The 26,995-nt window shown below is 45.0% G+C and overlaps 1 protein-coding gene across 4 annotated transcripts in view; it reads right to left on the reverse strand.

Annotated features, from left to right (window-relative positions):
• Nucleotides 1-26,995, reverse strand: part of PDGFRA (platelet derived growth factor receptor alpha) — a 43,137-nt gene that overhangs the window by 1,731 nt on the left and 14,411 nt on the right. For all 4 annotated transcript variants that reach the window (XM_079778390.1, XM_079778389.1, XM_079778391.1 and 1 more), the window contains exons 5-22: nt 25,881-26,011; nt 24,272-24,443; nt 23,991-24,180; nt 21,622-21,737; nt 20,574-20,700; nt 19,552-19,745; nt 18,544-18,638; nt 18,208-18,340; nt 15,602-15,706; nt 14,875-14,985; nt 14,459-14,612; nt 13,435-13,601; nt 11,017-11,132; nt 10,548-10,670; nt 9,111-9,222; nt 7,767-7,866; nt 7,535-7,640; nt 4,723-4,964 (exon numbers count right to left, since the gene is read on the reverse strand). In XM_079778390.1, the coding sequence (XP_079634516.1) occupies nt 4,723-4,964; nt 7,535-7,640; nt 7,767-7,866; nt 9,111-9,222; nt 10,548-10,670; nt 11,017-11,132; nt 13,435-13,601; nt 14,459-14,612; nt 14,875-14,985; nt 15,602-15,706; nt 18,208-18,340; nt 18,544-18,638; nt 19,552-19,745; nt 20,574-20,700; nt 21,622-21,737; nt 23,991-24,180; nt 24,272-24,443; nt 25,881-26,011 (2,494 nt within the window). The remainder of the gene's footprint in view (nt 1-4,722; nt 4,965-7,534; nt 7,641-7,766; nt 7,867-9,110; nt 9,223-10,547; nt 10,671-11,016; nt 11,133-13,434; nt 13,602-14,458; nt 14,613-14,874; nt 14,986-15,601; nt 15,707-18,207; nt 18,341-18,543; nt 18,639-19,551; nt 19,746-20,573; nt 20,701-21,621; nt 21,738-23,990; nt 24,181-24,271; nt 24,444-25,880; nt 26,012-26,995) is intronic.

Here is a 26,995-nt window from a genome sequence, read left to right on the forward strand (position 1 = left end):
GAATAAAAAAGTTTAGCATGTATGCATGCGAAACACACAACACCTATTAGATAGATAGATGATAGATAGATAGATAGATAGATAGATAGATAGATAGATAGATAGATAGATAGAGCAATGTGGCAAAATGTTGACAACTGCTAAATCTAAGTGGGAAATGTAGTCTCTCAATTTTTCTGGACATTTAAAATTTTTCACAAAATTTTTGGAAAATAATCTTCCCTAAATCAGCCTGTCACGATTCCCTGTCTGTCTTTCCTTCTCTGAACTCTTAGCATTTTGTGGTTCTCCTGCCTTGTATTGCTAAATTTGTATGTATGTCCTTTAGCTCTAAGCAGACTACCACCTGCTGACAGGCAGGAATGGTCTCTTCTCCTCATTGTGTGGCAGCAGCACCATGCTATATACACAGCATCTAAAGCACACTATAGGCTAGCCAGCCAGAAGGAGGAGGCTCTCACACACACCAGAGGGGCTCAACCAGTCAGCTGTTTCCTGCCTGCCAGCCCAGCCTGATTCCTCAGCTCTGTCCCCTCCTCTCCATAGCACTTCCAAGCAGAGAACTGAGCCTGGCCCAGTAGAAACCTCTGGGGAACAGTTTGCTGCCCTCCACCCCAAGGCCCCTGTGGCCTGGCGAGCACTTAAAATCAATGAGGCTACTGGACTGATGTTTCCCTTCACAGCCCCACAGATTGGGCCCTTTCCTATGGTGAGCTTTTGCCTCGGTTACTATTTTAAATTCCACCCTACGCCCCCACTTACACCCTGGTCCTGGAACCTCATTGGGAACCCCAGTCCACTTGGCTGATCTTGATAACCATCCAGTCCTGACATCCCCTCTTCCCTGGCAGGCCAGAGTGTTCCTGGGACTTGCCAATGACTAGGGGCCTGAATCACCCCTTGGCTATTGACCCAGCTCAGCTGGGGCGTGCATTTATGACACTTTCTTAGATGCTGTGATTTGGACTGCTGGCCCCCTCTTTGGGGGCAAGTTCCACAGAGAGTCTATCTCCCTGGAACTGGCCCTCCTGGGCCTGGCATGCCCCTCTCCCTGACAGGCCATCTCCCAGAGAGAAGGCAGAAGTGTGGGCACAGAAGCTAACTCCCACAGAAACTCAGCACCAGACCATCCCTGCTGCTCCCAGGCTTCATGGTGGGTCCTAGAGCTGATGACTGGGATTACAGCTGGTTCCCAAGCCACAGTGCCCGTCTTACAGCCCAGGACCTGGCTCCCCATAGGCTCTGACCAGAATTCCTAAAATCTATACAGCAAGGCCCTGTCTTCCTCCTGCCCTCTCCCCTCCTGAGGCCAAGCATCCTGAGCCCGAGGAGAAGGTTCCTCAGGACCACCACGCTGACTCTGCCTGCCTAAACCCAGAGCATCCCAGCTCAGGGATTCCCTCTCTTTTATGGGCTGAATTATTCGCGCCCCCACCCCCCGCCGCCCCAATTCATATGTTGAATTTGAAATCTTAATACTACTGTACTGGGAGATAGAACATTTAAAGAGGTAATTAAAGTTAAATGAGGTTATGAAAGTAAGGCCTTACTCCAATAGAACTAGTGTTCTTATAAGAAGAGGACAAGACACCAGTCGTACTTGCACCCAGAAAAAGCCACAAGAAGCCCTGGCCGGTGTTGCTCAGTGGTTGGAGCGTTGGCTCGCACTGAAGGGTCTCGGGTTCAATTTCTGGTCAAGAGCACATACCTGGGTTGTGGGTTCTCTCCTTGCCCCCAGTCAGGGTGTATGTGGGAGGCAACCTGTCCGTGAGTCTCTCTCGCATCGATGTTTCTCTCTTTCTCTCTCCCTCCCCTTCCACTCTCTCTGAAAAGCAATGGCAAAAAATATCCTCAGTTGAGAATAAAAAAAAAAAAAAAGAAAAAAAGGAAGAAAAAGACACAAGAAGAAGGTGGCCATGTGCGATCCAAGGTGAGAGGCCTCAGGAGGAACCAAGCCTGTCAACACTTTGGTCTTAAACTTCCAGCCTCCAGAACAGCTAGAAAGTAAATTTCTGTTGTTTCAGCCCCCAGTCTGTGGTATTGTGTTATGGCCACCGGAGCTGACACCATGCTCAGCCCGCCTGTCAGGACCAGAGTCTCATCGGACCTCGTGCAGTCATTTGGGACTCAATTTAAGTGATTCAAAGGAGATCAAATGTCCCACCCTAGCAGAAGTTCTCATTATCCAACGCGCCCGCTACCTAGCAACTAGAATTGTTCTCCATGTCGGATATGTGTCAAGTTCTGCAGTCTAGCCTCCTCTATCCCTAGAAAAATTCTGGGGACACCTTTCTTATGTTCTTTATATCAATGTGACTTTCTAACTTTATTTAGATGCAGAATCCTTTTTACAACGGGAATATTATTCAGAGTCCCCAAACACAAAAGAACCAAATAGATGTCAGAGCTGGGAGTGTGCCAAGGCCCACTGCTCAGCCTTCCCCCACGCCTGAAAGTTCTACCACAGATCCCCAAAACTGGGACAAACACTGCTTGCTAAAGGAATGTAAACACATGTCCTGAGCAAAGGACAATTAGAACAGTAAGTCAGACAGACTACTTTGCCCCATCTCCAAATCTCATATAAAGCACACATTCCAAAAAACAAAAACAAAAAAACACACAGATGGCTGACAGGCAGGAAACGTTCTTTTAAAATTACCTGGTGCACGCAAATAAACAAGGGTTGTCTAAACCTTATACCTCAGTTGGCTGAGAGCGGTCACAATCATAAGCCTCCCAAATAATAATGCCTGTGCTTAAATAATTGTATGTAGTCAACTGAATGAGGAAGAAGGGACAACAATATTGCGAAGAAAGGGGGGGGGGGGAAGGAGACTCATAGCAACTTGGACCTTGAACAAGGGGCCACTATCACCTTCGCCTGCCTCTGCTCAAAGGCTGTGCAGAGAGAGCGTGAATTGGGGCATTCCACCTGGACCGTGTCAACCAACAGTTCTAGTCCGGGCTGTGCATTTGCATCATCTTGGTAGTAAAGTAATGGGTCTAGGGAAGGAGCACCAATGGCTGCTAGTGTCACAAAAAGAGACACATCTGGACAGTAGGCACCTCCAGATGGAAGTACACAGTACCTTCTCTGAAGCATACGTGCTTCAAAATCTAACCTGAGTTAGATCAAGTCTCAAGGTGAGCTACCAATTTACAACAAAAATATGAGGCAGAAGCACATGGTAAAATACACCTCAGGATGCAATCAGCAAAATTTTGAATGTGAGAACTCTACAGGCAAATAAATGCTCTGGTTTCTTCACAAATAACATGCCAGGGGGCAAAGAGAGGGAGGACAAACTTAGAGACATGTCAACAAACTTAGAGACTTATCCACTGTGTGACTCTTATTTGGGTCTTGAATAAAACAAACCAAATGTAAAATAATATTTGTGAGGGGATCAAAGAAATGGGAATACTAACTTGATATTAATTTACTAGAGGCCCAGTGCACAAAATTTGTGCATGGGGGAGGTCCCCTCAGCCCAGCCTGCACACTCTCCAATCCGGGACCCCTCAGGGGATGTCCGACTGCCGATTTAGGCCCGATCCCCAAGATCAGGCCTAAACCGGCAGCTGGACATCCCTCTCACAATACGGGACCACTGGCTCCTAACTGCTCACCTGCCTGCCTGCCTGATGGCCCCTAACTGACCCCCTGCCGGCCTGCTTGCCCCCAACTGCCCCCCCCCCCTGCTGGCCTGGTCGCCCCTCACTGCCCCCCCTGCTGGCCTGGTTGCCCCACGCAGCCTGCTGTTCAGTCGTTTGGTTGCCCCTCACTAACCCCCTGCCGGCCTTGTCGCCCACGCAGCCTGCTGTTCGGTTGTTACTGTGAGGGCGTCCTACCAATTTGCATATTATCCTTTTATTGGTATAGATTGTCAATTTGGGGGGCGGTGAGATAATGACATTATAGTTATTTTAATAACTGTAGTTATTTTTAGAGATAGAGCCTTTATCATTTAGAAATCCATACTGGAATATTTGTGGATGAAATGATATGATGTTTGGATGTGCTTCAAAATACTCCAGAGGGGGCAGAGGTGGAGGAATAGATACAGCTAGGCATGCAGACTGGCCACGAGGTCGTAAACATTGAAGGGAAGTGATGGATACCTGACAGTTCACAATACAGTTTGAATTGTGCATGTTAGAACTCTTCCATAATACAAAGTTAAAAAGAAATCACAAATCAGCCACAGCACGCTTGAGCCCCACTCCCAGAGATTCTAAGTTTTTGGTCTGGGTGAGGCTTGTATATCAGTACTTTTAAAATCTCCCCAGGTGATTCCAACTTGCAGCTAGAGTTATAAAGCACTGATGTGGCATCAAATAGCCCAGTCTAGCCTCTCTCTCACCTTTCTGGATGACTAATTAAAGAAACAGCAAAAAGAGGCTTATAGCATCTCAATAATCTCAGTTGCTATGTAAGTTTGATCAAATTACCTGAGGATTCAGGTCAAATATTCTCCACCAGAGAAGCACATCCTTCTTTGCCCAGCCCCAGGGGAACATATTAGGATCAAATGGAAGTGTTTTCAAAACTGGGGGTTCTACCCCTTGATCCCCTAAAACAGATTCACCGCTGGGATCCTGGTCATCTGGGCAACAGCTCCTGTCTTCAGGTGTGCTGGGGCAGGGCTGGGGCAGGGGCAGGGGCAGGGGCAGGGGCAGGGGAGCGCTGCTGGAAGCTGAGACCACACCCATATCTACCTGTGTCTGTTCCTCTTGCCCAGGTCTTCCTCCTCAGGAATGGGGTCGATGTCAGGCAGAGGGATGATGTAGCCGCTGTCAGCACTCAGCCTCTGCTCGTCCAGGCCACCCTCCCAGTCCTTCAGCTTGTCCTCCTCGTTTTTGTAGGTGACGCCAATGTAGGCATTGTCAGCATCCACTCGCATGCGCGCCACAGCAGGATGGTCGCTCTTCAGGAAATCCAGGTGAATCTTTTCATAGCTCTGCAAACATTCATTGCACATCGTTACTCAAGTGTTACTGACCAAACTGCAGATGTGTATTTATTCATTTTAACTGTCCGTGTTTCCAAATTACCTTACAGATGTGGGATTTAGACAACTGAAGGAGAGTCAGATGTCAACTGTCCCCAGAGATGAGGGACATGAAAAAAAGGGCCACCACCTCCCATGACCACATCAAAATTACAACTAAATTATAGAACAATCAACCTGGAGAAACATCTGAAGACTAGCTGAAAAAGGTCCTATAACTAAGGATATAAAGAAGCCGTGTAGGAAGGGCACAGATATCAAACAGGCTGGCCTCACACCCATGTGTGGTGGTTAAAAAGCAGGAGGGATATCTCAGCTGTGGAGGACCCCCCTGAGAAGCAAGGGGTCCCAGCCCGACACTGGGCTCCCCAGCCCAGATCACCAGTGCTGGGAAGAGGAGCCCCCATAACATCTAGCATAAAAATCAGCAGGGATTCCATTTATCTGGAAGAAATGGAAGGCTGCTAGAAACCCAGATGTCCTCTTAAAGGGCCCACACACTAACACAGACTTAGTTTCAGGGCTATGGAACCAGCATTATTTTTCAATAGCCAAGATACGGAAGCAACCTAAGTGCCCCTCAACAATTGGATAAACGTGATATATATATATATATATGGGAATATTACTTGGCTATAAAAAAAAGAATGAAATCTTTCCATTTGTGACAGTATGGGTGAACCTACAGGGTACTATGTTAAGTGAAATAAGTCAAACAGAAAAAGACAAATGCCATATGATTTCACTTATATGTGGAATCTAAAGAACAAATAAATGAACAAGCAAAACAGACTCAAAGATACAGAGAACAAAAGGTGAAGTACAATTGGCAATTACAAAATAGTTCTGGGGATGTAAAGTACAGTATAGGGAAAACAGTCAACGTAATAACTATGTATGGTGCCAGGTGGGTACTAGACTTACGGAGGGATCATTTCATAAATTATATAAATGTCTAACCACTATGATATATACCTGGAACTAATATAAAATAATACTGAATGTCAACTGTAATTGAAAAAAAAAATTTTAAGAGAAAATAAAGGGCCACCAATGGCAGAAATCTGCCGCTGGCAGGTCTGAAATCCCCTTCTCTGAGTCAGTAGCTATGACTGTGTCCATCCCCGCAAACACCCCCTCTCTGGGACTAGCATGGGCACTCTGGCCTCATCACATCCACACTCTCTCCACAGCTTGAGTGGGTCCTGATAAGAGGTGACAAAGACTTCCACAGGGAGTGCCAACCTGAAGCCATCCCTAATCATTGAAGAAATCTAACTCAAAACTTAGGAACTTTGATCTAAAAACACCCTTATTTCAACACTAGTCCCACCAACCTATCTTTACCAACCAGAGCGTCTGTTCCCCAGTGCCTCACTTAGGGGACTTGCCATGGGCAGTGAGAAAAATCAATAGACAAAAGTATTTCACTTCCAGGTCAGTATGCAGCCTTCTACCACTGCCTCCTCCTTGAGAAGGAGGAAGAGAAGCAAAAAAGTATGGGAAGTCGATATGGCGACTAATCTGAACCTAAGAAATCCAGTTTGTTATACACGTGTGTCTGGGTTTCCTTCTCTGCCTCTCAGCAGAAAGTTGTTTCGTTCATTAGCATATCCTGCTTGGTTCCATGAAATCGCATTTGTTCCTTTGAACAATGTTTCCTATTCCACACAAAAACCAGCTGGAGCCACAGATAACAGCTGAGGTTGCTCCTTCCAGTCAGCTGGCAAAAGCCAATTTTGCATGGATTTCAGTGCATTCAAATTAGCAATGTAACGGCTGTGGATGCCCTGAGACTAACTGCACAGTAGCTTCAGATATCCAAACATCTGGAGAGTAAAGTGCTTACAGGTGTTGCACCCTTTAGATGAAAGGGGAGCCCTGCGGGAAGAGGAGGGTTTTCATTCACCATGGCAACCAGGCCCTGGGGAGCACTCCATAAAACCCCGGCCACTGGATCACATAATCTTTCTCCTCCTTTGAAAATGTTCCTTTAAAACAGTGTTGAACAGTGCTGCTCGCTCACTCACTACCAGCTTTTGTCTTTTCCCTTTGCTCATTTCAAAGACAAACCTTTCATTTTTTAAATAATATCTTCTTTTTCAATTACAGTTGACATACAATAGTACATTAGCTTCAGGTATGCAACATAGTGATTAGACATTTATATAACTTATAAAGTGATCAACCCAATAAGGCTAGCACCCATGTGACACCATACATCATTATTACAATATTCCCTATCCTGTACTCGACATCCCTGTGACTGTTTTTATACCTGGTAATTTGCACATCTTAATCCTTTCCCCTTTTGTATCCAGTCCTTCCACTGGCAACCATCAAAATGTTTTCTGAATCTATGAGTTTACTTCTGTTTTTGTTTGTTTGTTCGTTTTTGTGTGGGTTTTGTTTTTAATTCCACATACAAGTGGAACATATGCTATTTGTCTTTCTCTGTCTGACTTCTTTCACTTAGCACAGTACCCTCTAGGTGCATCCATGGTGTCCCACAGACAAACCTTTTTATACTGTCCAGGCAGCAGGTTCTCCACAATCTCTCTCAGATGGTAAAAGGAGGGTCTCTTCTCCGGCTCACTGTTCCAGCACTTCACCATGATCTCGTAGCTGGAGGAGCACAGAACACATCATGAGCAAAGGGAGGAGCAGCAGGTACCCCTCCCCCCACACACACACCCACACACAGGCCCACTGGGCATGAACACAAGGCCCACGGGATGGGGAGAGGCTCACATTTCACTGGTGGCGTGGTCAGGCTTGGCCATCCGGTACCCACTCTTGATCTTATTGTAGAAAGTAGAATCCACCATCATTCCAGGGTAGGGGGTGCCACCTGAAAGCCAAAAAAGGAAGCAGCCAGGATTAACAAGTGTGTGGTATGTTTTTGAAACACTTGGGGTGACACAGCAGCTTTAGAAAACATTTGAGGATCCCCACCGTTAAGTGCTGGTTCTACCAAGAAATTGAAGTGTTATCTCCCTGCCCAAATCTTAAATTTTAGCAAGACTTCTAGGTTGGTCAAGTCCAGAACTCCTAGGCAAAAATTCTACGTCTCTAGAAAAAGCTCAAAAGTGCTTTCCAATGGTTCTGACTACAGGATCTATCTATACAAAGCAAAATAGAAAAGCAAAAGAATCACGAAGGCCACAAAAAAGTCATTTTCACCAGAAATGTTCAAAAAAATGAAAGCAAAAGTCAAAATTGGGCCTTGAAATACTGAGATAACTCTCTGCTGTTAACGGACTACGCACACTGGGATGATCCACAGTGGCATCGCATCCAAGGAGGGAGAACTAAGAAAAAGGGGGCCAGTACTATCATAGCAGAGTAACAGTAAATTCTGAAACATTCACATGTTTATGGCCAAGGCCAGGTCAAGTTTAGTCTTCTCTCTAAAGCCTTCCAAAACGACTCTAGGGCTCCTTGCTCCTTTCTCTGGACTTCCCGTAGGATTTTAAATCGGGACCCAACAGTTTATCACTAAGTGTGTGAGTCTTAGCTCCCTGGATGAACTGTCTGGAGGTCAAGGTCGTGAATCATCCCTCTCTTAGAGCCCTCACCTGGCAGCAGTGGGCACCAGTGTTGTTCAGCAGCTGGTAACTGACTGACTGACCAAGCAACTAGGTTTCCCTCCACAATGATGACCAGGAAGGGGAGCCACGCCCTTTTCCTTGCCACACCACCTTTCACCTGAGCATCTAGCACCATGATGTGAGGGAGTGGCCAATCTCCAGTGGTGAACCCCCTTTACCCAAAGTCCCAAGTGGAAAAGCAGCTGATGAGTGGGTGTCGTCAGGAGCGTTTCCACTGGGAGAAAGTCGCTCTGCGGTAGCCCAAAGAAGAGGAGGGGGAAAGGCCAGGGGTGAGGGCACAGCTTCCCAAGACCACCATCTCATCCTGCACGGGCACACGCCAGACGTCATACGTGCACAATGTGCCATATAAATCGGCTGCAGCGCGCTTGGCTCACACCAGGTGTCTTAACAGTGATTACGTCCCAGAGCCTGGAGAAACACAGCGTTTCCCCTCCAGGGTTGTTCTAAACAGCCCAAGCAAATAGAGATGTCAGGCACATACCGAGGGAAAAGATCTCCCAGAGCAGAATGCCGTAAGACCAGACGTCGCTCAGTGTGGTGTAGAGGTTGTCGAAGATGCTCTCAGGAGCCATCCACTTCACAGGGAGGAAGGTCTGCCGGGAAGGAGACAGGATATTAAACCCAGCATATGCACTGATATCTACAGCAGCAGAAATAGGAAAAGGTTCTCTTTCTATTGGGCTAAGAATAACGCTGGCCCACATGAGCGTCTTCTGTGTGTGCTATACACTGCTGCACTCCCGGCACTCAGAAGAGTGCCTGGCACCTGGTGGGTGCTCAATAAAAAATTGACGAATGATGGATGGTCAGTTTTGCCTCTTATGTCCTTCCAAAGAATAACATCCAAAAATACATAATCCTGAATTTTTACACCAAAAGTATGAGCCCTGAATGGACCTGTCCCCTATTCTCAAGTGTTCCTAGGAACAAAATTAAGAACAGACCCAGGGATCTGAGAGCCAATTACATTTTTGAACTTGAAGGAACACTAGAAAGAGTCTGACAGTATGATACTTTTGCAGCCTCTTTTGTGAGGTTGTCCAACCTTCTGTGTAAATACCAAGCCGGGCAGATGTATCTATCAAGTAGGCACACTAGCATCCTTCAGCCCTCTGAAATCGCTGGGGAGATAATGGACTCATAACCTTCTTGAACAGACCTTGACTCCACCAAAGTCCACTGGTTTCTTTCCAGGGGCCTGAAGCTATAGTTCATGATCACAGAGCACACATACACGCAGAGCCGGACATAGCTGTGTCCTCCCAGTGGATGCAGCAGCCCTGTGAGCCGCCTCACAACCAGTGTGGTGGGGTGATTTGGATTTGTACCGACAGGTGGCAGACGTATCCCCAGCTACTCTATCCACTTAGAGGTGCAAGGGATGGGCAGAAAGGTTCAAGTGTAAGATAGAAGGACTCTCTTTGAGGAAATTGTGCCTCTAAGATATCAACTCAAAGGGTTTTAACAGTTTAGGAGTCATAGATGCCACTTGAAAATTTGAGAAAAGTTAGAGATGCTCTTGTTAGAACTGCATGCATGGACACACATGTGCACAATGTACACATTAATAGCTCACACTTACTGGGTGCTTGTATGTGCCAGACACTGTCCTAAGCATTTTACATGAATTCACTCTTTCAATCCCCCTCAGCAACCAAGGAGATAGGTATTATTGTCACTTCGCTGCTACAGACAGGGAAACCAAGGCACAGAACGGTCAAGTAACTTGCCCCAAATGCCATGCTAGGAAGTGCTGGAGTTGGGGCTCATACCCAGGCCATCCTGAGCCCATTCATGGGACTTGTAGACTCCATGTTGAAATTGTGGGCACCCAAATGGCTGGAAGTAACCCCCGATTACAGAGATGCAAGTGAGGGAGGGTGAGCATGCCAAATGGGGGCAATGAGGAGACACTTACGCTGCCTTTCGATACGTAGTTCGAGTCATGCATGATGTCTCTGGCCAGGCCAAAGTCACAGATCTTCACGATTTTCCCTTGTGCCAGGAGGACGTTGCGAGCGGCCAGGTCCCGGTGGACACACTGCACAGAGAGAAATGGTATCGGTGTCAACTCATCCGCCCCTAGACAGCAGCACCCCTGCAAGACTGGCCGTTCCCGGGTGGCGCGTGGAGCTGCCTGGTGCACCTCGGAGAGGCTGTACTGGCATAAAGAGCTCATCCAGGCTCCCATCCCAACCACCTCCAAAAGCAAGAAAGCTCTGGAGCAAAGCAGACACATGGTGATGTCGGACTCCCCACTCTGCTCTGGGGAAGAGAAGAGAGCAGCAGCCATTGCTACAGGCCTCTCCAAGACCTATCTTCCCTGTTCACCTCATTCAGATCTGCGGCCTGGGTCCAAAAAGGCCCTGTCCCTTGAACACACTTACATTCTTTGAAGCCAAAAACTCCATTCCTCGAGCAACTTGATAGGTGAAGCTCAACAAATCCAACAAAGTCAGGCCTTCCGAGTTATCATCTGAAAGGAGGTTTTTGACTTCTGAGTCTGCAGAAAGGAATTGAGAGTGTTGGTGCTGGCAGATGGCACAAAACTTCACCCTCAGTTGCTCCCACAGGCTTGTCCAAAGAACATCTAAAATGATTTTCTTTTTCTTCTGCTTTTTTTTAAACATTTCAATGACAGTTTACATCCAGTATTATTTTGTATTAATTTCAGATGTACAGCATAGTGGTTAGACAATCGTGTACTTTACAAAGTGTTCCTCCTGATATTTCCAGTACCCATCTGACACTTACACAGTTATTACAGTATTATTGACTATATTTCCTACGCTGTCCTTTATATCTTCATAAAAGGATTTTCTTACAGAGTTTCTAGACCTTACAGGTGGGTATCTAAATTATGCAAATTCTAGACAAAATACCTTGGAATTTAGGAATGAGCTTTTCGATGGAAGTGAACATCTGTAAGTAACTTGACTAACAGGACTAAACTAAAGATATGAATACAGTCAGACATGATTGAAATATATGTTACATATTTAAGGCTAATGACTAAAATGATATAACTGTAAGTTTGAAACAAAAAATAAATACTATGCAAAGGCTCTATCTTTAAAATCAAATATATCAACAGCAACACGTATCTGGTTAAAAATATTATATGTGAGATAATTTGTATAATATATTAGATTATATATATATATATATATATATATATATATGAGAACCAATCTAAAGGTTCTCACACATATTTTGTTGTTTGCCTCCCAAACTTTTTATAACCTCAGGCACCAATAAAACAAACACACACACTAAAATCTTCCACGATGAATATACATGTGGGCCTTTTGACAAAGTATCTTCTAGAAATTGCTTTTTTTTTTTCTTTCTTTTTTAAAGCCACCTACATAGTACTTGGTTTATTTGGTGAATAAAGCCAACCAGTCTGGCTAGAGGTAGCAATCTTAAAGATCAGTGCCAATGACTTCGCATCTAGTTCCCTTTGTAACTTGTCCACTTTCCCTGGTTAGTCCCATCTGGACAGGCCCCAGGGTTTTCGAGGAAGGAGGCAATCTAGGCCAACAGTTCTCAGTTCTCTCTGAAAATGTTCAGGCAAGTGAAGAGTAGCTGCAGCCATTCACATTTTTCCAGCCAGCTAGGGGCAGGCCAGGAAGCAGCGGCCTGCCTGCCAACAGGGCCTGGGCTGAGCATGAATCAGGTTCCCCTGACATCTGGAGCCAGGTCCAGCCTGGGAAGCAATGTAAACTATTTTTAACAATGCAGGAGTGGAGAGGAAGCACTGATTCCGACAGCCCTCACTGGCTCATCTTTAAAAAGGGCTTGGAAGTTTACCCATTTGGCAATGGGGGAATGAATGGAACTTGGAACTGCAGCAATGGAAAATATCATTGTGTACTGAGTGCGCTTTGCAAAATGAGCACATTCTTTTCATAATGGATTGTACCTTTCACTTAAGAACTCTGAAAGCATTCAGAGCATGGTAGTGATTTTCAAAACAATTTCCATAGCAGCTCAATGTTTTGTTTTGTTTTTGCACTGACCAATGGGAGGGCTCAGACTCAATAATACAAGATCACAGGACAAGTCAACATCAGACCCATCTCATAGCCTCCTCCGCACTGCAGGCCTGTGATTAGACCAGAACCCTGGAGGGGCCACCCCAGCAGATGTGAGGTGGTCCATCTGGTCTGGGCATGGCTAGGCTCCCTGGAGTTTATAAATCAATTCAACCCAGCCACGTGCCCATCTGCTTTGAAACAGACAGATCTTCCTTGAAACATTTAGCAGAAATACCCAACGGCCTTGTCAGAAAAATATAACCTCAAATTGTCCACTTTCCAGTTTCTATCACAAGTTGGATATTAGCAAAGCGAAAAGCAAGGGCTATTGAACCCATGGATATCAGAGACTTATATAATTAAAATTTTAAAATAATATTAGGAACCAATATAAGATTGCTAGCTTTTAATTTTGCCAAGTAGGGGCATTGCCGGGGGGGGGGGGGGGGAGATCAATATCACCATACTTTTGTTAAAAGAGAGAGAGACAGAGACATGTTAACACTAAGAAAGATGATTATATCAGAATAAGCAAAGTCTTTAAAATGATTATATTTAAAGTCTAGAAAAGTCATTACATTAAGTTTGTCTATTCCTTTTCTTCTTTTCAATGTCACAGGCCAGGCTGTGCAGACCTACATTTAGGGACCACGTGGCCTGGCAGTTCTACTTCCCAGGGCTGCTCACCTTCTTCCGAGTAGTTTAAATATCACATTAAACCCCTGGAAGAGCACAACACCAAAGAGTCAGCACAGACACTGTTACCTAACATAGACTTCTTCTTGTATGAGGCTGGGCGGTCATACAGTGATCTCTGGATGTCCGAGTATCTAGAAACCTCTTTCCTTTCCAGCATGGGGACGTACTGTGTGGTGTCAGCTTGCTTCATGTCCATGTAGTCACCATTGTTTTCAAAAGATAGAACAACATAACTGTCAAAACAGAAAAGGAACTTTATCCAGATGGCCCTCGAGAGTGAACATTCAACATTCAGTCATCGATGTGCAGGTGCCTACAGTCTGCAAGGCAGTGTGGTGGGCATGGGAGCAGCAGGGGTGGGTAAAAGCAAACCCATCTGCACCCTCCACGTGGGGTAGTCTAGTTGGGGACAGGAGCATTAATCAATAATCACACCAATACACAAACCATCTCAACTCAGGTGTGCCTGTCTTTATATGCTGTTTTTCACTCCACAGGTCACAGATCTATGCCACGTGACCATGTGGCTTGGGCAGACAATTCCCACTACTCAATAAATTTAGCACCAATTCGGTGTCCGTCGAGTAATTTAATATGAAGTGAACTCATTGTACTTCCTGATGTTACAAAACTTCGTATCTACAGAGATCTTTATAGCCACTTGTGGGTTTCTGCAGTGGGGATCACTGTCATTGGTTTGATTTATAGGCCCAGGTTCAGCAGGGACCAGTATCTTAAGCTTTGAAATCCTCAGTTTCTCTCAAAATGCGAGCCCCGAGGCATCCCTGGCAAGTGCTGCATTTGATAGGTGTTCAGTAGACCGCATACAAACAGGAAAATGGCTCCCAGAACAATTCCAACTCTTGCTTTCATTTAAACCTATCAGCAAAGCTCCCCATATGACATCCTGATCCGAAACACCTGCAGATATCCTGTGTCTATTGGCACTGCGTCACGGGACGATGGGGCAGGGTGGCTGGGCTCTAAGTCTTGCTACCTCCTGGCACAGAGCCCGCAGACATGGAGTCTGTCAGGACATGGGTTCTCTCCATGGGTGAGGCTTCTAAAACAATGATCCACAGCAACTCACCTCCGTGTGCTTTCATCAGTAGGATTTAATCCAAAGATGTCCAGCTCTTTCTTTGGCTTCTCTGGGTGGTGGCTCAGGAAGCTGTCCCTATTCTTATGCAAGTAGTTGACCAAATCCCCATAGAAGCAGTACTCAGTGATGATGTAAATGGGGCCTGTGGGGACCAAAAATGGTTAGGAGATCCGGTATGAAAATGAAGGACAGATAAGCCATGAATGGCTATGCTTGCACTGGCAAGAGATGCTTCTCAAAAACAATGAGCTTTCATCAATTCAGTGGAACCCACTCCACTCCATTCCAGAGATTTATATTCGCTGGCATGGCTGGAGGTACAGAGTGTGGGTTTAGAAAGCTGGGTGGTTTTCACAACCAGAGGTGTTCTATGAAAACCCTCCCTCCCAGGCCAGGGCGCCTACCTGACTTGGTACAGGCGCCCAGCAGGTTGACAATATTTAAATGCGGCCCTAGGTGGGTCATTATCTTCAGTTCAGACATGAGAGCTTGTTTTTCACTGGATCTGGCTGTGGCTGTTGAAGAAAAAAAAAATCGCATATCAGATCTGAGGAGCCTACTTCCCTGAAAAAGCCAAAAATGTGGCTCATCCTGTGCTTGGATATTACTTTGTTGACCAAGAGTCTAAAGGAGAGAGAGAGAGAGAGAGTGCCTTGGTCTAGATTCTAATAGCTGATCCCCAGGCTTTAGGGCAGGGGTGGGGAACCGTTTTTCTGCCAAGGGCCATCTGGATATTTTTAAACATAATGTGTGGGCCATACAAAATATTATCAACTTAAAAATTAGCCTGCTATATTTGACCAAACATTTAATTAACTCAGCCTAATGCCTCGGCAGGGCCAGACCAAATGATTTTGCGGGCCTTATGCAGCCAGAGAGCCAGACATTCCCCACCCCTGCTTTAGGGTAAAAAGAAGTCATTAAAAGTAACAACTCTTGATTTTCCAACACACAGACAAAAAAAAAAAAATGCACATAAATCTAATTGACAAAGGAGTCTAAATACACGTAAAGCCTAGAGTCCAAAGAAACAAGATCTAGTCCTAAATTTGGCATTTACTAGTTCTGTGATTTGGAGCAGGTCACTTAATATCTCCATGTTCAAAACAATCCCCAGGAAGGGACACTTACGTTTAAGCATCTTCACTGCTACTTTCATGACCGGTTGGGACCGACTTAATCCATAGGCAGTTCCTTCAACCACCTTCCCAAACGCACCAGATCCCAGTATACGACCTGTGGGCAACCAGAACCATTAACACACGCAGATGTCAGGCGGCTCATCAGCTTTATTTACAACACCCAGCTGTACAACACCCAGTTGCACCCGTGGGTGCAGAGCTGGGTGGTGTTTTCCCTGCACAGAGTAAGCATAAGATTCCTTCAAGTCCTCATGTCAAGGCCAGAATTCAGCCCACAGGGAAGGAAATTAGTATAATTGCTTTTGTCAAATAACATTTGCAAGGGAAAGGAAAGCACAGACGGGAGAAAGGAGGGTGCAGCCCTCCCAGGGGGGAGCACTATGTCTACCAGCTCCTGTGTGAGACCGTGGGCTCCATTGCACTAGCTTTCCGTGGCTCTTACCCAAACCCCCGGGTTCTCTGCCCTTCTATTTTCCACATGCAAACCGAGGCGTCTTTTGCAGCAATAAGTCCTTACCCACTGGAAATACTTCAGTATTAAAGATGCCCCTGGCTACTGTGAGTGGCGAAGGGAACTACAGGCTGTCCCCTTGGCTGCCTGTTTGTCAGGGGGACCAGGAACCGCACAGGTTAGTAAACCTGCCTGGGAGCCCAACACGTTGCTGCACGTCGGGAGACACGAAAAGAAATGCAAGCTGTCGCCCCCACTCTTAAAGAGCTCACAGTCTGAAAGGGATGCTTCCCCGAGTGGGTGGTCTCCGCACAGACAGCCAAGCCTGGTTCAGACTCGGCTCTAGAAGGACACTGGCAGCCGACACTGCCCGTGACTGCGGGTCTGCGCTGCTGGAGACCTCGGGAGAGCGCTGCGCACCAGCAGCGTGGGGACCCACGGGAGCAGAGGGGTGCAGAAGTGCCCCTTGGCGCATTAGCGGTGTTGCCTTCTGCCCTATTATGTTATTGCTCTTTAAATTCCCTCAGCTCCTTGTCCCTTTTTATAAAACAAGGGGAAATATAAGTTTAAAAATCTTAGTTCCCAGGTGAAGTGCTTGGATTGGGAGTAGCTAGGATGTCTCGTTTGATTTCAAGTTGAATAATTCTCTAAGAAGACCTAACCTTGCTGTATTTTGGGATCAGACAAGTGGATAATTAGAACTACCTTTGACATCCTCCAAAGTACATTAGAATATTCCTGGTGACACAACTCTAGGTCCAACTTTCATTTATTTGTCCTGTTTTCATTCATTCAGAATGCGATTTTTTTTTAAAAATCCCCTGGACTAGAGCTTCATGTATTTAGACCCACAGGGGAGGAAATTAGTATAACATTTGCAAGGGAAAGAAAAACACAGATGGGAGAAGGGAGGGTGCAACCCTCCCAGGTGAGAGCACAAAATGTGAATTAGAATATAAGGACAGGTAACTGGTGAATTACCAAAGTCTGAATGCACCAAAGCTTAACTGTATTTAGTCACAGCCCAAGATTAAAATATGTGGTAAGTTAAAAGCCTGTGACAAGTTAGCTTGATTATTCTTACATGTTTCCCTTTAAGATGTACCAATAGTTTTATATTCTACTAGAGGCCCGGAGCTTGAAATTTGTGCATGGGAGGGGGTCCCTCAGCCCAGCCTGCACCCTCTTGCAATTCGGGACCCCTTGGGAGATGTCCGACTGCCGTCTCACAATCTGGGATTGCTGGCTCCTAACCGCTTAACTACTTGCCTGCCTGATCGCCCCTAACCACTCTGCCTGCCTGCCTCATTGCCCCTAACTGCTCTCCTGCCTGCCAGATTGCCCCTAACCACTCTGCCTGCCTGCCTGATCACTCCTAACTGCTCGCCTGTCTGCCTGATCACCCCTAACCACCTCTGCCTTGGCCCCGCCGCCGTGGCTTCGTCCAGAAGGACATCCGGAATGACGCATATAACGCTTTTATTATTATAGATACTCTAAATATATATTCTAAGGGACTATCTAATACATCCTAAGGATGTAATGGATCAAAATATATTTTGTGGTTGTCCTCATTCATTTTTCATCTGTTCCTTTTTAGTCACAGAAACTCATCTGATTTGCAATTTGTGTCATTTCTAAAGAAAAACCATTTTGATGGGTATCTTGGGCAGGTCTCCTCATATTCATTTATTTTTATAAAATGGTCTTTAACCCTAGACAGTTTGGCTCAGTGGATAGTGCGTCGGCACAGGTTCCATTCACGTCAAGGGCACATGCTTGGGTTGTGGGCTCAATCCCCAGTAGGGGGAATGCAGGAGGCAGCCACTCAATGATTCTCTCTCATCATTGATATTTCTATCTCTCTCTCTCCCTCTCCCTTCCTCTCTGAAATCAATTAAAAAATATATTTTTAAAAATGTTCTTTAACCATAATTTGCTATAAAATGAGATTTTTTAAAAAAATCACTGTAGTGACCCAAGTAACTCATTTTTAAGACAAAAAGTACTTCTGAAAGCCAATTTCTATTGCCTCACTGTTATTAAGCACAGCTCATATCCCTCATTCCTCATGGGCCTGTAAAGAACAAAACTATGGACAAATCAAAAGGGAGACCTGGGAGATCACCCCGGTGGGAGCTTACCCAGCACAAGTCCGTCTCTTGGAAACTCCCATCTCGAGTCATAAGGCAGCTGCATCGGGTCCACATAAATGTATTCGTGTCCATCGGGGCTGATTGATTCAATGACCCTCCAGCGAATTTCATACCTTGGTTTCTATAAACGACCAGGACAGGTAACTGTTGAATTACCAAAGTCCGAATGCACCAAAGCTTAACGACAGCAGCCAAGTGGCCAGAAACAGTAACTCAACACACAACTACTGAGCTCCTTCTCTGTGCCAAGTGCTAAAGTGGGTTGCTCTTCTTATTATTCTTACTGACTTCAAAGATGTTCAGTTCATTGAGAAAAATATCTACCTGTTTCCAAATGACAACCAGGACAATCAGTGAGATGATCACAATCACCAATAGCACCAGGACTGCGGCTGCCACCGTGAGCTCAGAACGCAGAGCTAGAGGAGAGAGGGAGAGGCATGATGGGAAATGTGCACGAACACACAGGACGGCAGAAAGGCGGTGCAGTTGTGACTGGGACAGAATCCCTGACTCTGGTGGAGAAGCATGAGGGCTGCCAGCTCCTTTTCAGGATGGGCAATAGGACACTACTCCAACTCTTCCCTTAGGAAAAAAAAGGGGGCAAAATTCCATCAGGGGAATGCAAAACTTCCTCTAAAGGTGCTTCAACATTAGCCTTCTGGACAGAATGTGAACTGGAATCTAAACACTGATAAATGAGCTTGAGAGCTATAAGCTCAGAAACTTAGGTTCAGGCCCTAACCGGTTTGGCTCAATGGATAGAGCGTCGGCCTGTGGACTGAAGGGTCCCAGATTCGATTCCAGTCAAGGACATGCACCTTGACACCAGTCGGGGGTGTGCAGGAGGCAGCTGATCAATGTCTCTCTCTCATTGGTGTTTCTAACTCTCTATCCCTCTCCCTTCCTCTCTGTAAAAAATCAATAAAATATATTAAAAACAAAAAAAAGGAAAAAAAAGAAACTTAGGTTCAGTTTGTTTGGAAAGGTTGCATTTTGTGTATATTGCTTTTGGCTTCATTAATTTTTTTCTTAAGGAATTCAACCTGTCTCAACTGTTGTAAGGAGCACAGGGCAGAGCTCCTTCCTGCCCCCTCCATTCCCACACTCAGACGAGACAGACTGGGTAGCTACACTGTTAGACAAGCAAGGGGCCTCTGAAAGGTGCAGTTTTAGAAGAAAGGACTCCCTACAGATGCCAGGAGAAGGCCCTGTACGAGCAATCAGAGCTGACTTTCTGCCTGGGGACCCCATCTTGGACTCAGGGTTCCGCCTCAGGGAGAAAGGGCTTGGCTGATGACTTAGACTTGTCCCCACTGACGAGCAACTCACTGGGAGCCACCAGCTTCAGCTCTCGGTTCTCAACGCCAAGGAGATTCTTAGCCAGACATCGAACCGCAATGGTCTCCTCCACTTTGGCGAACGTTACCCGGCCCTCCACTGTGCTCCGGCCCTGGCGGTAGACCTCCGTGATGATGTTTGAGATGTTGTTGGCCAAAATCGCCCATGAAGTCTCATTATTACATCTGGAAAGAAAAGGGACACATACAAATACAATCAAATATAACTTATAGAGACAAATACAATCAAATATAACTACCAATTCCAAGCCTTGAACAGGAGCAACAGAACAATTTTTTACTTCAAGAATGTTTAACTATCCCAATTTCCTACCCCTTCAAAAACGCCCAGGGCCCTTCCTTCTCTCTATCTACACTGTGAAGGTGTCACAGGGTTGGAGCATCACCTGCCTGAGTTTTGAGACCTAGATTATAGCTCCAGTCAAGATCCAAATCTGGTCCCTTAGCCCTTAGAAGAGGGTAGGTCTCAGCCTTTAGGAGAAGCAATTGAGGCTTCTACACACAGCCAGTCGCCACAGGTGGAAGTGTGAACATGTTGTTCATGTGCCCATTGGAGAAGGTTGATGAAGGAAGAATGGGTGAGTTAAATCCCATCAAATAGCAGGTAGGCAAATGAGGTAGTGAGCAGTTACATGGGCAGTATTTTCGTTTATGTTCACATGCCAGTCTAGCTGCCAAATAAAGTTCACCATGTAAGAAATGTGAGGTGAAAATGTGGCCCAGGGTAGCAAAAATCCTCTTGTAACAGGAGCTCTTTAAATTAGTTTTCTTTTTAAATGAGAGATCCTTGGAGAATGTGATGAAAGCCATAGACTGTGTGCGCGCGCACGCGTACATGCACACATAAAGACCACATTTAGAATCTTGTAGTTTATGAGACTTGGGCCAAATAAGAATCGCAAATACAAAAGAAATAAAATGCCCTTGAGGTCCTTTGCATCAAGGAAGAAACATTCAGCCCACACATGAAAAAGGAACATCTGGTCTCCATACTTCTTAATATCCTTGCAAACCATCCACTCAATTTCAGGAAGAGGTGTCCCTGCAGCTGTGCATCTCACGGTCTGTCCCCCCGTGGAGCCATGGTGGTCGTCGATCAAGTCCAGAATAGATGCGGGAACTGCAAGCGGTGGAAAGAAATCAGAATTGAATGATTCCTGACCCCAAACTTCTGGAAAATTACCACATGGAATATGAGCTCAGAACTTGCTCATGGGGCATTCGAACCTACAAATCAGGAAACCACCCGAGAGGAGGTTGTGTGCATAATAATACTCCAGTTTGCACAGACCCACTTGGTTAAGAGCACTTCCATAGTTGCTGTGTTTTGGGATTTGTGCCCCGTCGTGTTTTTAAATCTAAGAGTGAAGAAAGCAAAAAGCCCCTGTGGTTATTTGGTTTGAAAGGCAAAGAGGTTCTTAAAATTAATGTAGCCTGGGATTCAACCAACGGATTCAGCTCAAGTGGAATCTAAAGCCGCATTTACCAAAGTACACCAGCAGAATAGTATTAGGTTTTAAAGATTTTTTTAATCTGTGATCAAACAATTGAAAAATAAATATGCCACTGCTTGCACCACAGCTTTACTGTGAGGGTAAAATGAGCCCACCTACGACAGTACATGGCATATGGTAGGAACTCAATGAACAGGTGCTAACCCTGAATATAGAAGGACTCGGGCACTCCTTTCTGGTAAGGGCCACTGGACCATGTCTACAGGGAAGCTAAGTAAAAATGCCCAAAGGCTTTGGAACAATCTAAGGTCATCTAGACCAAAAAGTATCATTTCACTCTTCCCAGAACTATAGGTGCCAGATTGAGAAGCCGGTGGTAAGGAAGCTGCTGGAGCTTAGGAATTTCCAATCAGACTGTCCCAGAGCAGTCTGAACCCTCCCAGAATTACTGAATCCTTAAGTCCAACAAAGCTATGTGACATCGACAGCCCCTGCTTCTCCCCTAAATGAGCTTTTCCCTTCCCGACCTGGGAGAAAAGCACCAGGCTCTCCTCACAAGCAGTATCTCCAGTCTGCCCTTAACATACCTTGAGTTAAGAGTTCAAAAGTGTAGCTCTTCATGTCATCTTCATTTTGAACTACGATAGTATAATGGCCACTGTCTTCCTCCTTAGCACGGATCAGCTTTAATCTACTTCGGTACCTTAAAAAGAAAGGACTTTGTTTGACCAATTGCTTCAGCAATTACCATGTTCAATTGAAATATCTTTTTTTTCTTATCTGAATCATTTGGATTTCCAACACACTTTGTACCTATTAAAGGTCTGAGTTCTAGACGCTTAATCCCTAAGCAGAAGATCAAACATTTTGAGATGAGCAATGGTTTGTGTGGCTCCAAGAGTAAATTAGTCCTGGCAAGGCCTGACTTCTGAGTGGGAATAAACATGTCCCACCAACTTTCCTTTAAAGAAAAAAACAACCCTTGATTTTTACCTTTTTGTAGCCATTTAGGTGGTTTAGCCAAACAATGAAATACCAATGAAAAAAAAGAATGAGGCTCTCTACATATTGATATGGAGAGCTTGTCAGGATATAATGTTCTTCTTGCTTGCATTTGCTTAAAAAACAAACAAACAAACAAAAAACTCTGGAAGGTTTCATAAGAACCTAGCAAAAATGTTTCCTGTGGGTGGGAGGAGCGGTACTGGGCAGGTGGGGACAGGAATGGAAGGGGACTTCTTACAGTGCACCCTCTTTATGTGCATGGCTTTAAAGCACAGGACTCCATCACCTATTCAAAAAAGTCAACTAGAAAAATATATTTCTTCATACTTTATTAAAGCGAAGTTTCCTCAAAAGATTCTTACACATGTGTATTATTAAATTTGGCCATGCATGTGTGTGTGTGTGTGTGTGCGCGCATCAACATAGCATTTGCCCATTTATCCTTCTTTATGAAACATCACAGGATGGAAAAGCAAGTAGAGTGGAGAAGAGCACTGGTCAAGGTGAGCAGCCTCGGCTCCTCTTGACATTCTCATGGTGAGCAGACCTTAGGCATTATTGAAATTCTCATTATTGAAATGGCTCAGTTTCCTTCTGTATAGCATAGAAACATTGTATGCATAGCATATGGTCCTTCAGAGAGTTAATTAAATACAATTATATGCGTAGAAGCATTTCATAGACTCAAAAGTGCCCTGCAAATTAGAGTCTTCTAACCCAAGATGCCGGGCACTAGGACCTTGATGAGAGCATATGGGGTTGGCTTTTCCTCAGCTGCACCCTACTGGACATGATCCACGATCCAGAACTGGATTTCCTTAGAAAGAATCCTTAGGCACATCTGGCTGCTGATTGCCAAAGGATCTTCTGTCCTTCATTTTCTATACTGTTCAGCCAAGAAGGCTAGTGGACCCACTGGTTCTGAGAGCCAGGAAGCCAGACACTTCATCCATCGGGTTCATCTCTGGCCAATAGTGGGAACCAGAAGAATATCTGTGGAAAGCCTCCCAGATTCAGTTTTCCATTTCTTTTTCCATCATCCTCTATACCAAGGTCATAAAATTTCCTTTTCTCAGACACTGCTTCTCAATTACACATGGAATTTAGTTCAGAAAGATAAAAGCAAATCCTGAGGTTAAGTGAGCTGATGAGAGAGGTTTCATCTCCTCCTCCCTGGTGGCTTCAGACTTTTGTCTCTGTGGATGGTTGCTGACAAGGGCCCGGGGCTGGATTAGCTGGGTACCTTCTGCTCCTGGATTCTAATCAGAGCTTAAAACTGCAAGAGACCTCAAATATCACGATCCAGTTTCTTGCCTTGATGGACAGAAGGTATTATTAACCCTACATTATAGATGAGGAAACTGAGGCTGAGGTGTGACTCACCCAAAACTCCACCACCCGTTAGGAGATGGGAGCGTTCTACCACTCTCATCAGAGGACAGGGATCCAAACTCTTCATTTTACTTGTTCTCCTAACCAGACTCCACTCTTAGTCCCCGTGGAGATCTCCTTGGGGCAAATGTGTCTCAAACTAAGTCAATGATGACTTGTTTAATGTCAGTTTATGTGATAATTGCCTGGCAACTATAACCACCGTACATATTACTTGCAATATGAATGACACACATCAAGGAATATATTCAATCCAAGTTGGTCCAATTTTACTTTCTTTCTTCCAACCCTCACTGGATCCTGGAAACTGTTTTTCACTGGGGGACAGAGCTTTTCAGTTCTTCTTTCTTCTTATTTTGTCATTAAATACTTACCAACATCCTATTACCACACTGCAATGTTACCATTAAAGGTACTTGATTTCCAGTACCCCCTAACTCAGATTGCTAAATTTTCTAGACCGACTCCTGGTGTGGGTTGTAGGACACACACAGGCCCCTGTCTATCTTGAGACACACAATAAAAGGAAAAGGAATTCGTGGGGAGGGTGTTTCTTTACCTTATCTCCTGGATCTTTTCTATGTCGGTGGTGATCTCGGTGAGGTTTTCGATTAGAGTCAGGTTGTCCTTCAGCCAGGATATCCTGGGCGGGGGGTAGGCCTGTACATCCACCACAAAATGTTTGACTTCATGCAGGTTGACAGCTTCCAACTGGCTGAAGCCGGGTTGGATTTCAATGAACCCTTTCTCTGTACAGGGAAGAGTTTCCGTTAAACAACGATTACCGCACAGCGGATCCCGAGCAGGGTGGACGCTGACAGTTTAGAAAGCAGAATGTACCGTGGACAGCAATGGTGACTTTCTTCATCTCTTTGACTTCCCTGGTGGCCAGGCGGGCAATACATTCGTAATCTCCACTGTCTTTCACCGTGGCCTGGGGGACCATCAGGGTGTGCACCAATTTGATGGATGGGTCCTTGATTTCCTCCAGCATTACAACGCCTTTGTTTTTCTGCAGCAGAAGAAGGAAAACCGACTTTAAGAAGCTAGCTCCCAGGAATGACCCCTCTTGTAAACTATGGACGGTGATGACAATGACATGACAATGTAGGTTCTAACAAATGCACCACCCTGTGGGGATGGTGATAAGAGGGCAGGTTATACATGTGTATGTAGGGGGAGGGGGGATTTCTGTAACTTTCACTCCATTTTCCTGTGAACCTTAAACTGCTCTGAAACATAAAGCCTGATTTTAGAAAATTGTTTTTAAGCTAGCTCCTTAGAAAATCATGTTTTAAAAGGATAGTTAATGACATGGTATATTGCCAAAGGGATATAATGAAGTACTAAAGTATAATGTCTATTAATTATTAAACATTTCACATATATACAAAGTATTTAAAGGATTTATCTCCCTAAAATATTAATGGTGATGCTCTGAGAAGTCATTTTTCCTGTTTCTCTATATTTTATGAAGTTTCAACAATAAACCTACATTACTTTTATTATCGGACAAAAGAATTAATTATATACTTGTATATTTGAGAGCCAAATAGCATGTACTTTGGTTTGGGGGGAGGAGGAGAATATCTATCTCTAATAATTTTTCAATTATGTTTTAAGGATTAAAGGCAATCAAATCTAAACAGAAAAATTGAATAACTTCGTATTTCAGGGAAGATGTATAAAAGCAGAAATTTGCATATCAGGAATGAAGGGGAAAATATACATATATGTGGCTTTTGTTCTCTGAGGCTGCCGTATTAAGCAGCTAATCATTTCTGCATTGGACTGTCACTGCCTTTTGCCCTGAGTTCTCTCGTGCGCGTACCACAATGCATTAGACCCTGCGTGCAAGTCCAGGTGACCAGAGATGGCACAGCGGCCCCCCTTCCCCACTTGCATCTCCCCTCCTCCCTTCTTCCTCCTTCTCTGCATGGGCGGGCTTCCAGCAGACTGCTTGGGGTTTAGCAAACATCACTGAATCTTTGCTGCGTGATGCAAGTGATGCCTGTTCACTAAAGGTGAGCCATGTGAAGAAAGGCCAGGCAGGAGGAGACAGACAACAAGGCAGAAATGGAAGGGGTTCAGGAAACCAACATTTATAAACCCCCAAGGCATGGGAGCAAAGAAGGAAAGAACTAATGACTGTTTCAACAATTAGCGAATTTTAAAATCCATTCTTTTTTTGCTTTTTCTAGTATGTTTGGTTGCTATATTGAACCTTCCTTTTTCTTTCTGACTTAAGAATAAGAAGGCTCGGTGTACAACCTTGCTACATACTGAATGTCCTTTCAAACTCTCCCACTGCTCAAAGCACCATAGAGTCATCCAGTCAAAGGTGCCCACTGCAGAGATGGGAAGCTGAGGTCCAGAGAAGCTCAGCGGCGTGCCTGATCAGTGAGCCCTGCTCCTCGCCATGCCACCAGGAACCTCGGGGGGCACCTACCACTTCTCCAGGGTAAGTCCACTGAAAGTCAACCACCTCGTTGTTAAAGACGATGCAGGTGAGCACAATGGTTTCCCCTGCCATGTAGACAGTTTTCGGAGCTTCCAATTCTAGATCAAGTTCCGATGTGGCTATTTTTTTAAAAAGAAGAACAAACAAAAGGACCTAAATATCCATAGTACAGTTAGGCTCTTAGAAGGTTTGGGGAGTTTTTTGTTTTTTAAAGAAACTACGAAAAATAATTTGCAAACCAGTTAGTTCTAGATAAAATGTTAAAAATCTCAGAAGCCTTGATTTTGAGTTGGCATACATAACTTGGCATGCAGTTATAATACAAATACACACACATAAATAATAACAACAGCAAAAAATAAATTCCAACTAAACAGAACATCACATTCCCAAGCATTTGTGTTAACTGTGGCCGTCCTTGTTTGCAGTCCCCTTTACTGGCATATGTATTCATTTAACCAACCAACCTTTACTGACCAGCACTGCTCTAGGCACTTAGCTCCTATCCCACCAACCATTCTCCTCGTCTCTCCTCCTCTGCTCCCAGTTATTCCCAGCACTTTTCCAGAGACTGGCACAGTGCCTGGCATAAAACAAGCCTGTAGTAAGAGCAAAATGGGCCGAAACCGGTTTGGCTCAGTGGATAGAGCGTCAGCCTGCGGACTAAAAGGTCCCGGGTTTGATTCTGGTCAAGGGCATGTACCTTGGTTGCGGGCACATCCCCAATGGGGAGTGTGCAGGAGGCAGCTGATCGATGTTTCTCTCTCATCGATGTTTCTAGCTCTCTATCCTTCTCCCTTCCTCTCTGTAAAAAATCAATAAAATATAAAATAAAAAAAAAGAGCAAAATGGCATACTCTCGCTGCTGCCATACCTACATGGAAGAGTTCAATCCATCGCTGACACGAACATGTATTGCACTTTCCCATTCTCATTAAACCTCACATCAAAGGGATGAAGTCTACAACTACAAGCTTTCCTCAAAATCAAAATCTCTTTTCTTTAGTTACTGAAGTTAATCTAGGCGCCCAAAGCCCCTTGGTGTGTGTTTGTTTTTAGGGCCTCTGTAGTCAGGAATGTGAATAAAACAGTAAGAGGCTTAT

Source organism: Cnephaeus nilssonii (assembly GCF_951640355.1).
Source record: "Cnephaeus nilssonii genome assembly, chromosome: 1".
Lineage (NCBI taxonomy): Eukaryota > Metazoa > Chordata > Mammalia > Chiroptera > Vespertilionidae > Cnephaeus > Cnephaeus nilssonii.